Source organism: Physeter macrocephalus, chromosome 12 (genome assembly GCF_002837175.3).
Source record: "Physeter macrocephalus isolate SW-GA chromosome 12, ASM283717v5, whole genome shotgun sequence".
NCBI classification, from domain to species: Eukaryota; Metazoa; Chordata; class Mammalia; order Artiodactyla; family Physeteridae; genus Physeter; species Physeter macrocephalus.
Window position 1 is genome coordinate 18,815,549 of NC_041225.1, and position 13,798 is coordinate 18,829,346.

Consider the following 13,798-nt stretch of genomic DNA (forward strand, 5'->3'; position numbering starts at 1 on the left):
TTGGGGCCTTTCGGCTTAAGGCCCAAGGGTTCCCATGGATGTAAGTTTGGGGTAGCAGCCAGCACCTATCAGCCTGGGTTCCTTCTATCTATCAGATGGGTTGCCGAGATGAGCTCTAGGCTGGGAGAGGGTGTCAAGGACAGTTCGTGGGGGGCTCCCGAGTGAGGGGCCTGGGAAAGACATCAGGAAGGGGGCCACTGGCCTCCCAGCACCCCGAGACCCCAGGTGGGAGGGGGTCAGTGGGGAGTGAATGGAGGCCAGGGGTCAACTTCTCTGACCACTCAGCACTGCTCCAGAGGCCTGCCAGCGCAGACAGTTCACAGGGCAGCAGAAAGGAACACACTCCAGTTTACCCAGTGTGTACGAAAGTGGATTTCATCTTCACTTTGGATTTAGGGACAAAGAAGTGGCGGGAGCTCTCCAGGAAGCTGCTACTCCTTCCCGGGAGTGTGCTCTGGGCTCAGTCAAGGCATGCTCCATCCTCAGCTCCCAGGGAAGGGCGTTATTTCCCCACAGGTCCACCTGTGCACCCAGGGCTGAGGACTGAGCCTCAGTGTAGGTCAACCTGACTCCATCGGACACTTATTTATACGCCAGGCACAGACCGTGTGGCCCCAGGAAGGGGTGTAATGAGTCTACAGGTGAGTAAGGCTCCCCATCCTTTCCAACCCATTACTTCCTCTTGACAGGCATCAAACAGGAAGACATCAGACAGCACCCCTCAAACTCATCAGCCCGACAGAAATGACAGGACTTTTCATGGTAATGGACCAAAGGAGGGTTTTCTGCATAGTGCTCCGAAGTATGAGCAGGTATTTTATGAAAATAAAACTGATTTGCAAGGCAGAAATAGAGACACAGATGTAGAGAACAAACGTATGGACACCAAGGGGGGGAAAGCGGGGGTGGATGGTGGTGGGATAAACTGGGAGAGATTGGGATGGACATGTATACGCTAATATGTATAAAATAGACAACTAATAAGGACCTGCTGTATAAAAAATAGTCTTAAAAAAAAGAAAATAAAACTGATGTTCACGGTCGTATTTTCTATCTTTTACATATTGCTCCTTACCCTGTGCCTGCCTGGGACCTTGGGGAAGCTGCATGGGGTGGCTTGTGTAATCATCATGTTTCTGTATTCGATGCTTTGACATTTGGGGCCTTGCTGACTCTAGAGGCACTGCTCCTCTCAGGGTCAGACAACTCCTAGAGATAGTAAACAACTCACTTCCAGTGTACGTTTCAGAGGCAAAACCAACCCATCCAGAGCTCACAGCCCGCACCCTCTCCTCTATCCGGCTCTCACACTCTGAGCCACTACCCACCTGCCCTAATCCCCCCCGGGGCCAGGACCAGACAACCAGGGGCAGCCCTTACACCCGAGAGCCTGCTGTAATTATTCACACCAGCCAAACCCAAGCCTGCTTACTCTGCCTCGCCTGCTCTTTTCTGCAGAAACCATAATGGAGGCCCTGCCCACGTCTCCTGAGCTTCCGCTGCTCTGGCCTGTCCTAGTGCCCCCGTGTGTGGCCCTGCACGGCGTGCTGTGACCGTTTCTAGGGATCTGTGAGCATAAGCCTCTTCCTTCATCTCAGTCCTTTCCATGCCTGTGTGTCTTACCATATTTGATTTAAAACAAATCTAGGGTACTCGTAAAACAGCCTGGTACATGGGTGCAGGACACGTGATGTGCACAGGTGCAAACATCATGGACCAACAGAATGCCAGGCGCCGGGGAGAGGCCTGTGTTTGCATCTAAATGGGTAATCGCCACCTCGACTTGTGGGAAGCAGCAAAGCATGAGGTTAAGAGTACGAGTTCAGGGTTAGAATGGCTCTGAATCTGGGGCTCTCACATCCCACCTGTGCACTTGAGGCTGAACTCTTTTATGCATCAATTTCCTCCTCTGTTAAGATGGAATGAGGTCTTATATGTGGAACCTAGAAAAATGGTACAGATGAACCGGTTTGCAGGGCAGAAATGGAGATACAGATGTAGAGAACAAACGTATGGACACCAAGGGGGGAAAGTGGAGGGGCTGGGGGGGGTGGGTGTGATGAATTGGGAGATTGGGACTGACATGTATACACTAATATGTAGAAAATGGATAACTAATAAGAGCCTGCTGTATAAAAAATAAAATTCAAAAATTCAAAAATAAAAAGCAATGATGCCATATATCTTGAGAAAACTATAATTTGAAAAGATACATGCACCCCAATGCTCATAGCAGCACTATTTACAATAGCCAGGACATGGAAGTAACATAAATGTCCACTGACAGATGACTAGGTAACAAAGATGTGGTATATTTACACAATGGAATATTACTCAGCCATAAAAAAGAATGAAATAATGTCATTTGCAGCAACATGGATGGATCTAGAGATTCTCATACTGAGTGAAGTAAGTCAAACAGAGAAAGACAAATATCCTATGATATCACTTATATGTGGAATCTAAAAAAAAAGATACAAATGAACTTATTTACAAAAGAGAAACAGACTCACAGACATAGCAAACAAACCTATGGTTACCAAAGGAGAAAGGGGGGGTGGGGGAGGGATAAATTAGGAGATCGGGATTAATAGATACACACTATTGTATGTAAAATAGATAACCAACCAGGACCTACTGTACAGCACAGAGAACTATACTCAATATTTTGTAATAACCTATAAGAGGAAAGAATCTGAAAAAAATATATATACATATATGTGTATATATACATATGTAAAACTGAATCACTGTGCTGTACACCTGAAACTAACACAACATTGTAAATCAACTCTACTTCAATTAAAGAAAAAAAAAAGATGGGATGATGCCATTAGGACCATCTCATGATACGGCTCCCAGGATTCAATGAGACAACCAGTGTCAGGACGGAGCCCGGGGCCTGGTACTGAGGAAACACTCCTAAGGTGAGAGCTATTTTTATGATCCCATCATTCCATGTTTATTGAGAAATAAAGCTACAGATCAAATCTGAATGATTTCTTACGTTAAACCTTACTTGAGCGGCCAAAAATGGTTGAATGTTGGTGACTTCATAGGGTTCCATCTTAGAAATTCATTTGTCTGACATTTTTTGCTGTTTTAATCCAAGTGAGAATTATATTTCAGTTTTTCCACAATTACATTTGGAGACTCTTGTCTCAAGAAAGCTCCCCTAACTTTGGTTTGTTTAGCAGGCTCTGCAAAGACACTCTGGTTTTAAACTCTTGGTTTTAAAATGTCCACTTTCAATGCTGTGTGTTTATAGCAGTAACAGTTCCCCCCACCAAAAAAAAAAAAAAAATCACACATATCTTCCACACATTCTTTCAGGCAAACAAACATTGTCTCAACTTGAAGAGAAAATAAAGCCTTGCTGGTTAAAAAAAAAAAAGTCTCAGGTATTCACAAGGAAGCCTGCCTATTTCCTTGAAATCCTCTAAAACGTGATAAAAGACAGGAAGCTTCAAAGTGACCGTCCAGTAGCATCTTAATGAGAGTCGTGGAAATGTACATTCACAGGATAACGCCGCTCACCAGCCAATCACAACCCGGTACCCTTCATTAAGTGCATGTGCTGTTGTCACGGAGACACGTGGGAGCAGCATCCCATAATTCCCAGTCTCGGCACTCGGGGGACCCTTCCTTGCATGCGGCCAACTGGGATAGGCTGCTACCCCAGCAGCTGGCATTATGGCCAGGGTACACATTTTAAGCCAATTCCAAACCACTGCTTATTATTAATTCAAGGATAGAGGTGCCTGGTACCATAAGCAAGAGGGGTGTCATTAAAATTCCTATGGAATGCCATGTGGTATTACAACGGGGCAGTGTTTCTCAAAGTCCATGACCCTTTGCATCAGAGCCCCTAGGTTCTTTTCCAACGGCGCCCTCAGGTGTGCTGAACTAGAATCTTCCAGGGACATCTGAGAATCTGCATTGTAACAGGCTGCCTCACCCAGGGAACCACAGCACCGGGCCGGCGCCACGTTGAGTTTCCCACGAGGTACCCCTTAGGTCAGTTTCTTTACTTAGCTGTGTGGTTCATTACACACGTGTCTCATGAGGTTCAGGAAAGCCTCTCAGATGAGTCGGATTAGACGCGGGCAGGTCTTGGCTTCATCCCGCTTTGCCCAGGTTTAGGGGCCCCTTTGGGAAGGCTGACCTTCCACCACTCCCAACCACTCGGGCACCCCGAGCCCTAGGTGGGGAGCTTCCGCAAAGGGCCCCGAGTTGGCCACGGAGCCCATCATCCAGGCATCAGCCCTGAACTCCGGGCCTGGAGGATCGTGCTGTTCAGCAAATAGTTGGAGCCTCTTAAGCAAAGCATGTATATTTACGCAAATAACATACCACAGGGACCGGACCGTCATTAGGCCTCAGTGCCATTACTTTGGCTGCTTCTAATGGAAACTCTGGGACTCATTCGACGGGGGTAATAGACTGGACCGTGGGTCCAGAGTTAAACAACAGCAAGCGAAGCAGCACAAGTCAGCTGCCAGCATCCACTCCCCTGTGTCACCCACCGGCCCACCCCCTCCTTCCTGCGGCTCACCTTTCTGTATTTGTCTCCCTTTGCCATTTCTTCTCCTTCCCTCTTCTCTCTTTCTACCATTCCCTGTCAACACTTCCTTCTATTCGCCCCGCCCCATCTTTGCTATTTTATGCAATGTTAGAGCTTTCAAAGTTAGGTGTTTTGTGTTGGGTTTTGAGGACCGGCCACTCTGTGCCGGGCTCCCCAGTGGGGCTGCGTGTTGGGACTTGTGTTTCTGAATCTCTGGCATCAGGCCTGCATCCCCATTTTGCCTGGATCAAAAGTAAAACGGAGTGTTTAAGTCTGCTTGAGAGTTGCAGCCTGGGCTTGGACAATTAGTTATCTGGGTAATTAAAGAAAGCAAGATTTTACTGCTTGGCTTGTGCTGCCTGATAATTCATCTAATGGAGATGGCTGGCTCCTCACAAAAGGACCATGTCCTGTGCATTAGGGCCAGACTTAGCAGAAAGGCCATGGACTAGAGCTATGAAAACAGGCTCCCAGCAGTTCTGTAAAAAGGAGGATAAAAATGCAGAAACCAAGGTTAGGGATCTTCATGTCACAATGAAGCCCTGTTTGGCTGTGTGTAGGCTGAGCCTGTTCTTTATTAACCGTAAGTAGTTTCTGACAGCATAGAACTATTCCATTAGCCTGAAAATAAATAAATGAAAAAGGTGCCTCTCAGTGGGACTTCATGTGCTGGCATAAACAGGTGAGGATGCGTGTTCCTCCCGAATGGGAGGTACCGTTTAGGAGCACAAAAAACACATCTTGGGGACGCAGAAATCCAAGTGCAAATATGGAAAGCACATATGCTCCCCCTCCCTCCCGCCCCTACGTGCGCGTTTGCATGAGAAAAGCCACCGCCACAATTATATGACAATGAACGCTTACCATTGTTGTAGGAGCGAAAATTTCCTACAAATTTTATGTATTCATAAGTTGGAAATTCCTTTGGGTTCAAGCTGCCTCTGAGAAGATGGCAATAAAACTCTAAATCGTTGTCAGCTGGGCCATTAAAGGAAAAAAGGAGAAACAGGGAATGAGAGCATTACACTGATTCTAGACTAAACAAGCCACATCTTGTGAAACTCACAGGGTTTGGTCAACACATGGCCGGGCTATTTCTCTCATTATGACTGACTTTCGGACATGGTTTTATAACCTTTGCAACACAGGTTTTTCCCCTCCGTAGTTTATAGATGTTTTGCATTCCATACTCGGACCCGATTAGTCTTAATTTGCTCACAGATGTCTGTGGTTGGTTCTGTCGGCCTTAATTAGTTCTGGTTGTTTTCATACTGTATATTAAAATCAAGCTGCTCAGATAGAGCTGCTGTCTTTAACTTAATCTTTCCACTCTGCTCTGAAGGAAAATCAGATGTACAATGGGACACATTATTCATGGAAAATGGACTAAGGCTCGAATAAGTACAAGGCACCTTTGCTACTGCCATCAAAATACATGCTTCATTAAGTGACCAGACCAGCTTTCTATCCACGTTGCCAATTTTGACAAAAACTTTAAAATTCCATAAAACCTGCAAATGTACATAAATAACCAGATGACAGCCTCAGAAGAGAATTTGGAGTTTTGACCTAATTATTCAGTTTTTAGTTGGTTACTTAGTATCATAAATACAAATCTAGCCTCATAGTGTCCTCCAAAATAAGCAGATTATTCACTTATTTTTGTACCCTTTATTACTAAAAGGCTCTCATGTGGAAAAAAAAAAAGGGATCTCTTGTATTACATGCAAAACAAGTTATTATTCTTAAGCTCCGTGCTTTAAAATTTTCCGCATAAAAGTTCAACGTCTTACATATTCCAAACTCCGGTTTTAGCTTTGAACTTAAAATATACCTCTAAGGATCTTGGAAATGTTCTGAGTCACAAGGAAAATTATTTTTAAAATTAGTCCTCCCTTCTTAATTCATTCTAACCTCCTTTCAAAAGTGACATTCTCATCTTTCTATCTCGTAAAACCAGTGAAGTTAAACTTACATTTTAAGTGTTCTGGGGAGGGGGAGTCCGTCACAAGCATATGGGAAGAAAGCATTTTGTAGACTTCGGAGTGTTCTTGTTCTGGAAGGAAACGTAACAAATTCTGATCCGTGACATCCGACTGGAAAAGAAAAGAAAGAACCAAGGCACACATTCCACAAAGACGAAAAATAAAAGCAAAAGCAAAACCTGAAACTTCGTGACAATTCAGAACTGCTTTCTGAAATGAGAAGTTCCAGGTCTGACTTTCTGTGAAGACTCTGTAATTTTGAATTGTAATCTAAAAGGGTTTACCTGCTCAAATGCAAACGTGCTGTTGCCTGTGGGCCTGAGAAGGAACCAAGGCTCAAGCCAGACGAACACGCATTGGAGCCCCGTGAGCTGACAACACCCCCGTGTTCTGGCTGGGGTGGCATGGCTGGCGGGGAGCCCCAGCTCGAGGCCAACCACGCACACGAAGGCCCCCGAAGAGCCCATGGGTTCCTTTTCTGACCTCTAGGCCAGCAAATGGCTGACTGTTTACTTCTGAAGCTCTCTAATCAAAGGAATTGTACTTTTTTTCTGAGGACCTGGGCACCCATGGACACAAAATAGATACAATGGAGTCTAGACTCAGTGTCGTCCAACAGAACGGTCTGTGATGATGGAAATGGTCTGTAACCTGCACGGGCCGTCAGGGAAGCCACTAGCCACATGGCTTCGCAGCACCTGAAACAGGGCTCGTGTGAGTGAAGACAGAATTTTTTTGGTTTTTTTTGTTTTTTTGCCGCACCGCACAGCTTGCAGGATTCTTAGTTTCCCCATCAGGGATGGAACCTGGGCCCCGAGAGTGGAAGCACCGAGTCCTAACCACTGGACTGCCAGTGAAGTCCCTGAAGACAGAATTTTTAATTGCATTTAATTTTAATTACTTTAATTGAAATTTAAATCACCACATGTGGCCGGTGGCTCCCATACTGGGCAGTGCAGGTGGGAGATCATGGTGGGGAGAGAGAGGAGACGGGCACTTCTCTATCCCTCAATAAACTCACCCCCTCCTACAGCTTCAAACACCGCCTGTGGGCACCCTTTCCTCTGCATGCCAAGGCAACTCGCTCTCGGGTGTCCCGGCTTCACATCCCATCTGCCTCCCAGATGTACTTGGGGACCCCAGATCCACATACACCCCCAACGTCCTCACTATCTCCTCCCCGCGCTGTGTTCTCTGTCCCCACGTGTGGTGTTGTCAAGCGGTCACCTGCCCATACCCGACACCCAGCTGGCCTCCTGGACCTCTCCCTGTCGTCTTCACATCCAGTGTCCCAGTGCTGTGAGATTTTCCTCCCTCGAACTCTCTCAGATCCATTCACTTCTTTTCCTCTGGCCTCTACCCTAGTCCAGGCCATCATGTCCTCCGGGCACGGAACTGGCCAAACTGGCCTTCCCACATCACCTTTCGTCTCTGTCCAATTTGCTCTCTGCCAGCAGCCTCGTATCAGACCAAGCCACCACCTTGCCAACGAACACAACATTGTAAATCAGCTCTACTCCAATATAAACTAAATATTAAAAAAAAACACAAACTTTCGTGGGCTTCCAGCTGCTCCTGGGATGAAGCCTAAGCTCCTGAGCTCACTAGTCGGGCTCTGCACAGCGCAGCCTCCGCTCCCAGCGCTTCTCCAGCCCTCCAAACTGCCTTTTCTCCGATGGCCAGCTTTACCCTCCCTCCGGCCGCCCGTCAGGCTGCACCCTCAGGCTGGAGCACCGGGCACCCGCTCCTGTGCTCCGTAACTCCCGTGCGTCCTTCAGGTCCCGGCTTTGGGGTCACTTCCTCGGAGAAAGCATCCATGACAGCCCCTCGCCCAGAGCAGGATCACTGCCCCTGCTCCTCTGGCCGCTGCGGCCGTGTCACCTGCACCCACTGGGGAAGGGCACATCTGTGACCGCGCAGTAGGCCCTGGGAGGGCCGGCGAGGCAGATGGGAGCCCTGGAGGTGGAGTGCAAGAGCCAGCTCTGCCCTCCAAGCTGCACTCTGCTTGGCCGGAAGATGACGAGGCTGTGAGGGTGACCCGAGCCGCTTTGAGTCAGCTGCCGATACGAGGGCACACGGCAAATGCCAGGCGGCACAGGGGTTCAGTAACCATGTAGGAAACAACTCCAGCTTTTCTTGTCCTTGCCCGTGATAACGTGTGTCCCCTGCCTGCCTCACCCCTGTACCCCTGACATCGGATGGTGCTTGGCCTTCCCGAAAAACATGATGAACTGAAAGAACAACATGGCAAGTGCTGTGATGGAAGTGAACACCAGGCGCCTGGGGGACCTCTGAGCATGGGGTCAGGACCCAAGATGACGGGGTGGGCAGCCTCCCAGGGGCAGCGGCCGTGGGGAGGGATCCTTGCGGCGGGGGCGTCTGCGGACGAGGCGGTGGCAGCCTGGGGACGCCAGGCAGGGGCACAGCCCACACAGAAGTGGAGACGGGGGTGAGGGTGGGAGCCCTGACAGCACAGTGGCTGGGGGAGCAGCGGGGAAGGACAGCAGGGCTCGGGGCTAGCAGCCCACAGAGGAGTCAAGGCTGAGCTTGTGTACCAGGGGACCCGCTGGGGTACGTGGAGGAAGGTGGGCAGGGCTTGTGCTTGTATTTTGGACCCTCTAGCGGCCTGGGAAGGAAGGGAGCACAGGAGCCAGGCTAGAGGTGGTCGAAGTCTGAACAGGCCCAGGGAAGGGGAGACACAGAGGAAGGGGCCGCGTCCAGACGACTCAGCCAACACCACCATCCAACCGACACCAACTCAGGGTGCCGTGTGCCAGCCGCGGCTTCCGGCACCGGAGGGAAGCACAGCAAAGGGTTCCGGGACTGTAGCACGTGCCTGGTGGCTGAGAAAGGGCCGGGCAGGAGTGGAGGGTCCCCGGGCTCCCCGCTTGGATGCACCTGTTTTGATCTCTGTGGACAAAGACTCTGCCACCCCCCACCACTAGCTGTGCTACCATTTTCTCATTCTGGCTTTCTCCAAGTTCCTTCTGATGTTCTTGACTTTATTTTAAGCCCAATCCCTTTAGTTTTTTAGAACATGACTAATGCTCACACATGACAGTACTCTCTCTTCTTAAAGACATTTCAGATCCTTGAAAATGCTAACTCCGTCACCACATGGTCTTTTCTCGGAGGGCCAGTCAGAAGCCCACCTCCCTGATGGAGGGGGTGGCAGAGCGCAGGGTGGGGCGCCGCCTGGCCTCGCTGCTCCTGTGGGACACGATTGGCAGGTCACGGGGCATCTCCGGTGACCAGTTCTGCACAGAATAAAGACGAACACTGGAGGGAGGGGGCGGGGGTCGTGAGGATTATGAGTTGGCGCACGAGGAGGGCTCAGAACACACTCGGCCAAGTGCAAGCTCTTTCTATGCCTTTGCTCTTATACTCCTATTAGGCCATTTCCATGTGCTGGAAACCAACACGAACAACGGTATTTTGAGAATTTAAACCCTAGTGCTTACAGGAGAGTAAATTATATCTGCAACTGAAGTGTCCCTTGAATGCGCTGAGCTCTGTTTATGAAAATCATGGCAATTACAGAGACAAGGGAGGGAAGGCACCATCCTCACAGCCGAATCACCTTATCAGGAACATCATTTACCTGTTGGAGGCGGGAGGTTCTCCATCCACACTTATTGCCATGCCCCTGGCTGCTTTGTCAAGAATCCGGCCCTTTCCTGAGTTTCGCACTAAACGCCTGCTCTAAATCCCCAGCGGCACTTCTCCTACCTTTTCTCTGGAGGCCCTGGGACAGCCTGGGGAGGATGCGAACAGACAGGAAGCATATTCCTCTCTCTGTCTTTTGAACCCACAGCACCAGTGCAGTAGCGTCAGCAAAGTGAAATGAGCCTGCACAGGAGTCCACAGCCTGGCCGGCTGAGCTGGAGGCGGGCTGTGCGGACATCCAGTCCAGGATGTCCCCAAGGGGCCCCGGCAGTTCTGACTGGAGATCTGTGTCGGCCACAGTTAGAAGGGGGATCGGTGAGAAGCCTCACGTTGAGAAGAGGCAGGAATGGGCTCGGCAAGCAGAGAGGGCCTTGGGCTCCCCGCTCGAACGGAAAGGTCCTTCTTGCCACCGATAAGGTCCCCTAGCTAAACAAGCCTCCTTAGTGTTGGGGGTGGAGAGAACCAGGCGCAGTTACTGTTCATCCTGCAAGTGGGTTTCAGTGCCCTGCCAATCACGTCCAGCAGAGAGGGCCTTGGGCTCCCGAGCGACCAGGGCATGGGAGGCATACGTGATCTGCTTGGCTTCCGTTTAGATTCAGAATCAAACTGACGGCCAAAGAGGAATGCTTTCCGAAGACAGTACAGAGAATAGCTTCGACCCGGGAGGAGTGAAGAATGAACTCAGGTGGAAAAAGGACCAACTCTAAAGACTCTCTCTGTTCATCAAAAGACCCTAAAGAGAGGGAAAGGCAAACCACAAGGCGAGATCAGATATTGGCGACATGCAGACCTGTGGTATAAGCCCGGAATGAAGGGTCAGTGTGATACGCTGCCTTGTCACTTGGCAAAATCGAGAGGGCCTTGACTGGACCAACCAAGATCCTCCTCCCCGCTCGAACGGAAAGGTCCTTCTTGCCACCGATAAGGTCCCCTAGCTAAACAAGCCTCCTTAGTGTTGGGGGTGGAGAGAACCAGGCGCAGTTACTGTTCATCCTGCAAGTGGGTTTCAGTGCCCTGCCAATCACGTCCTCTGTGGGAACCAGGGGGCGCCCCACCCTCTTGCTACTTTCACGCCACCCCTGCTTGTTCACTCTGTTCCCACGTGCAGCCCCCGTGCGTCCCTGCATGGCACGCGGTACGCTCCTCCCTGCGGCTCTAAGTACATGTGATTAATACACCATCAGTTAATACACCGTCTCACCTGTCCAGTATTGGCTGTTGTGTGTTTGGCCATCCCTGTCACCCTAGGGCGGAGTGACGAGGGGAGATTAAAACCATACCCGACAGAGGGCTAGCGTGGAAAGAACGCTTACGAATCATTACACAAAAGACCCAGACAATCCAGTAGGAAAACGGCAAAATACCTGAAAGAGCATTTCATAGGAAAAGGAAATCCAAATGGCCGACAAACTATGCAAAGACACCCAGTCACACCAGCAACTGGGAGGAAAGCAAATCAATTCTCCAGGACATGCCTTCGTATGCTGCGTTGACAAAAACTGACAATTCTGACAATACCAAGCTCTGGTGAAATGGAGGAGCTGGAACTCTCCACCCCGCTGCTGGATGGGGGTGGGGGTGGGGGGGGCCGTGCCATCACCATGGAAACAACTCGGTATCACCTAGTAAGGGTGACGGGTTCCTACCCCGCAGCCCAGCGATCTTACACACAGTCAGCCCTCTGAAGGATGCTTGCAAATGTCCATCAGGAAATACATGCAGACACACCCTCTCAGAGCTCCACACCGGCCTGGGGGCAGGGATTGTAGCATGTGCCTACAGCAATGAGGACAAACCGACAGCTACTCTGGACGGTGTGAGATGACGAACCCCTTAGCAAAGCTGAGCGAAGGGAGGGGTCACCAGGGTACACTTCCTATGACTCTGTTCACATAAAGTTAAACCAAAGGTCACACTAAATTACAGTGATTAAGGATGAATTCAAAGTTGGCAGAATTGCAGAGAGAAACAAGGACACGACGATGTGTTAATGGTCATCTCTAGGTGGAAGGGGGTGGTGTGATGGGAAAGGAGCAGACAGGAGCTTCTGCGGGCCTGGTCATGCTCTGTTTCATACCCTTGGTGACAGCTACATGTATGCTTGCGCTCACCGTATCATTAGTTTTAAAATGAAACCGATGTTTTATACATAGTTCTGCAGGTGTGATACAGAAAGAGCGAAAGGCACGTAAAAGTCAAACAAATCTAACTGGCAACCTGGACCCTCTTAACCTGGGATCAGCTCTGAGCTGCAGCCACACCTCCCTATTGGGGCCCCTCCTAGACAGAGCATCCACCCAGGTCCGCCCTGACATGAAGCCACCTCCGACAAGCTGACCTGGACCAGGTGGGTTCTCCCAGCAGGTGAGGACAGGTGGGTGACAGAGGGTAGATGGATGCTTCCTGGAAAGCCCTGCGCGGCCAGGGACTTGCTGCTGCATTTCATGGCATCATAAGCCAGGCGCTCTGTCTTCCTCCTCTGTGACCTCTTCTCCCTGCTGTGACCCCTGCCCCAGGGACTTGGCCCACTGTCCCCTTTGACCTTGTACTTCCAGCCAGAGCTTTTACTTGGAGAAGCAGCATTACACAGAGGTATTTTTTTGGTGAGTAGATTTCTCCAACTTTAGAGTCACTCTGTGCCTGAGATTTTTTTGGGGGGGTGGGGGGAAGTTGTGTTATCCACGCCTGTCGTTCTCACTTCTGAGGCACTGCCCACTTGTGCCAAGCTGTTTGCAACTGCTCTCGATGCAGGAGCCCCACTTGCAAACCCAGTCCCTCATTCAGTGAGCATTCGGGCACTTGGGTATCTGCTCGGGGCTGGGGACAGGGCTTCTGCCTGACGAGCGAAGGGTGATCCAGCTCCTTAGGCCAACATCGCGTTCATCAACAGATCGGAAAAGCAATCCGGGAAGTTAAATTTTCTAAAAAATCAACGTCCAAACAGGATACACAGACTGTGCCCGCTGTGGGTGTCATTTGGCTCTGCCTCAGCCATACTCTTTCCCAATTTTGTCCAAGGCATGTGATGCTCGTCCCTTGGATCTTTTTCTTGAAAGGTTTTCATGCAGAAGCCCCTTGAGCCCCTGGTCCTCCATCAGCATGCTCATCTGCCAGCCCAGGTCTCTTCCTTGACCGCCTATGTTAATTCTAGATGCCAAAATGTGCTGGCGTCACCACCACGGGTAAGTTTCGACTTTCCCTTAAAATCATTTTCTGCTTTGAGCTATTTTCTTCTTTCTTTTCTCTGTCAAACTGGAAAAGAAAGTTCTAGGATCTTTCATCAGGAAACTGCTGTACAAAAATCTATCGTGTGAATTTTGGAGTGTCTGACTTTCTAGTGGTAGGAAGGACACACAGATACTGAGACTTCTGACAGAAGAAAAAAGGAATTCTTGCTGCTCTTCCCCCAGCCCCCCAATCGCCAGTGGTCCCCCAAACCCAGGCCACACAGGGCGCGGTGGGACCCGACGCCTGGCATGCCAGCCCGTGATGCCAACGGGGGGCGTCCCTGCTACTGTGAGGCCCTTGGCCTCCTGGCCCCAGCCCGCTGTCTCTGCTGGCCATGCCTCAATTGATGGCTGCC

At 50.0% G+C, this 13,798-nt stretch overlaps 1 protein-coding gene across 1 annotated transcript in view; it reads right to left on the minus strand.

Moving 5' to 3' along the window:
• NPAS2 (neuronal PAS domain protein 2) overlaps positions 1–13,798 on the minus strand; it is a 169,364-nt gene that overhangs the window by 11,943 nt on the left and 143,623 nt on the right. Inside the window, exons 6-7 of the mRNA XM_055089127.1 lie at positions 6,540–6,660; positions 5,429–5,542 (exon numbers count right to left, since the gene is read on the minus strand). Coding sequence (XP_054945102.1) covers positions 5,429–5,542; positions 6,540–6,660 — 235 coding nt within the window. The remainder of the gene's footprint in view (positions 1–5,428; positions 5,543–6,539; positions 6,661–13,798) is intronic.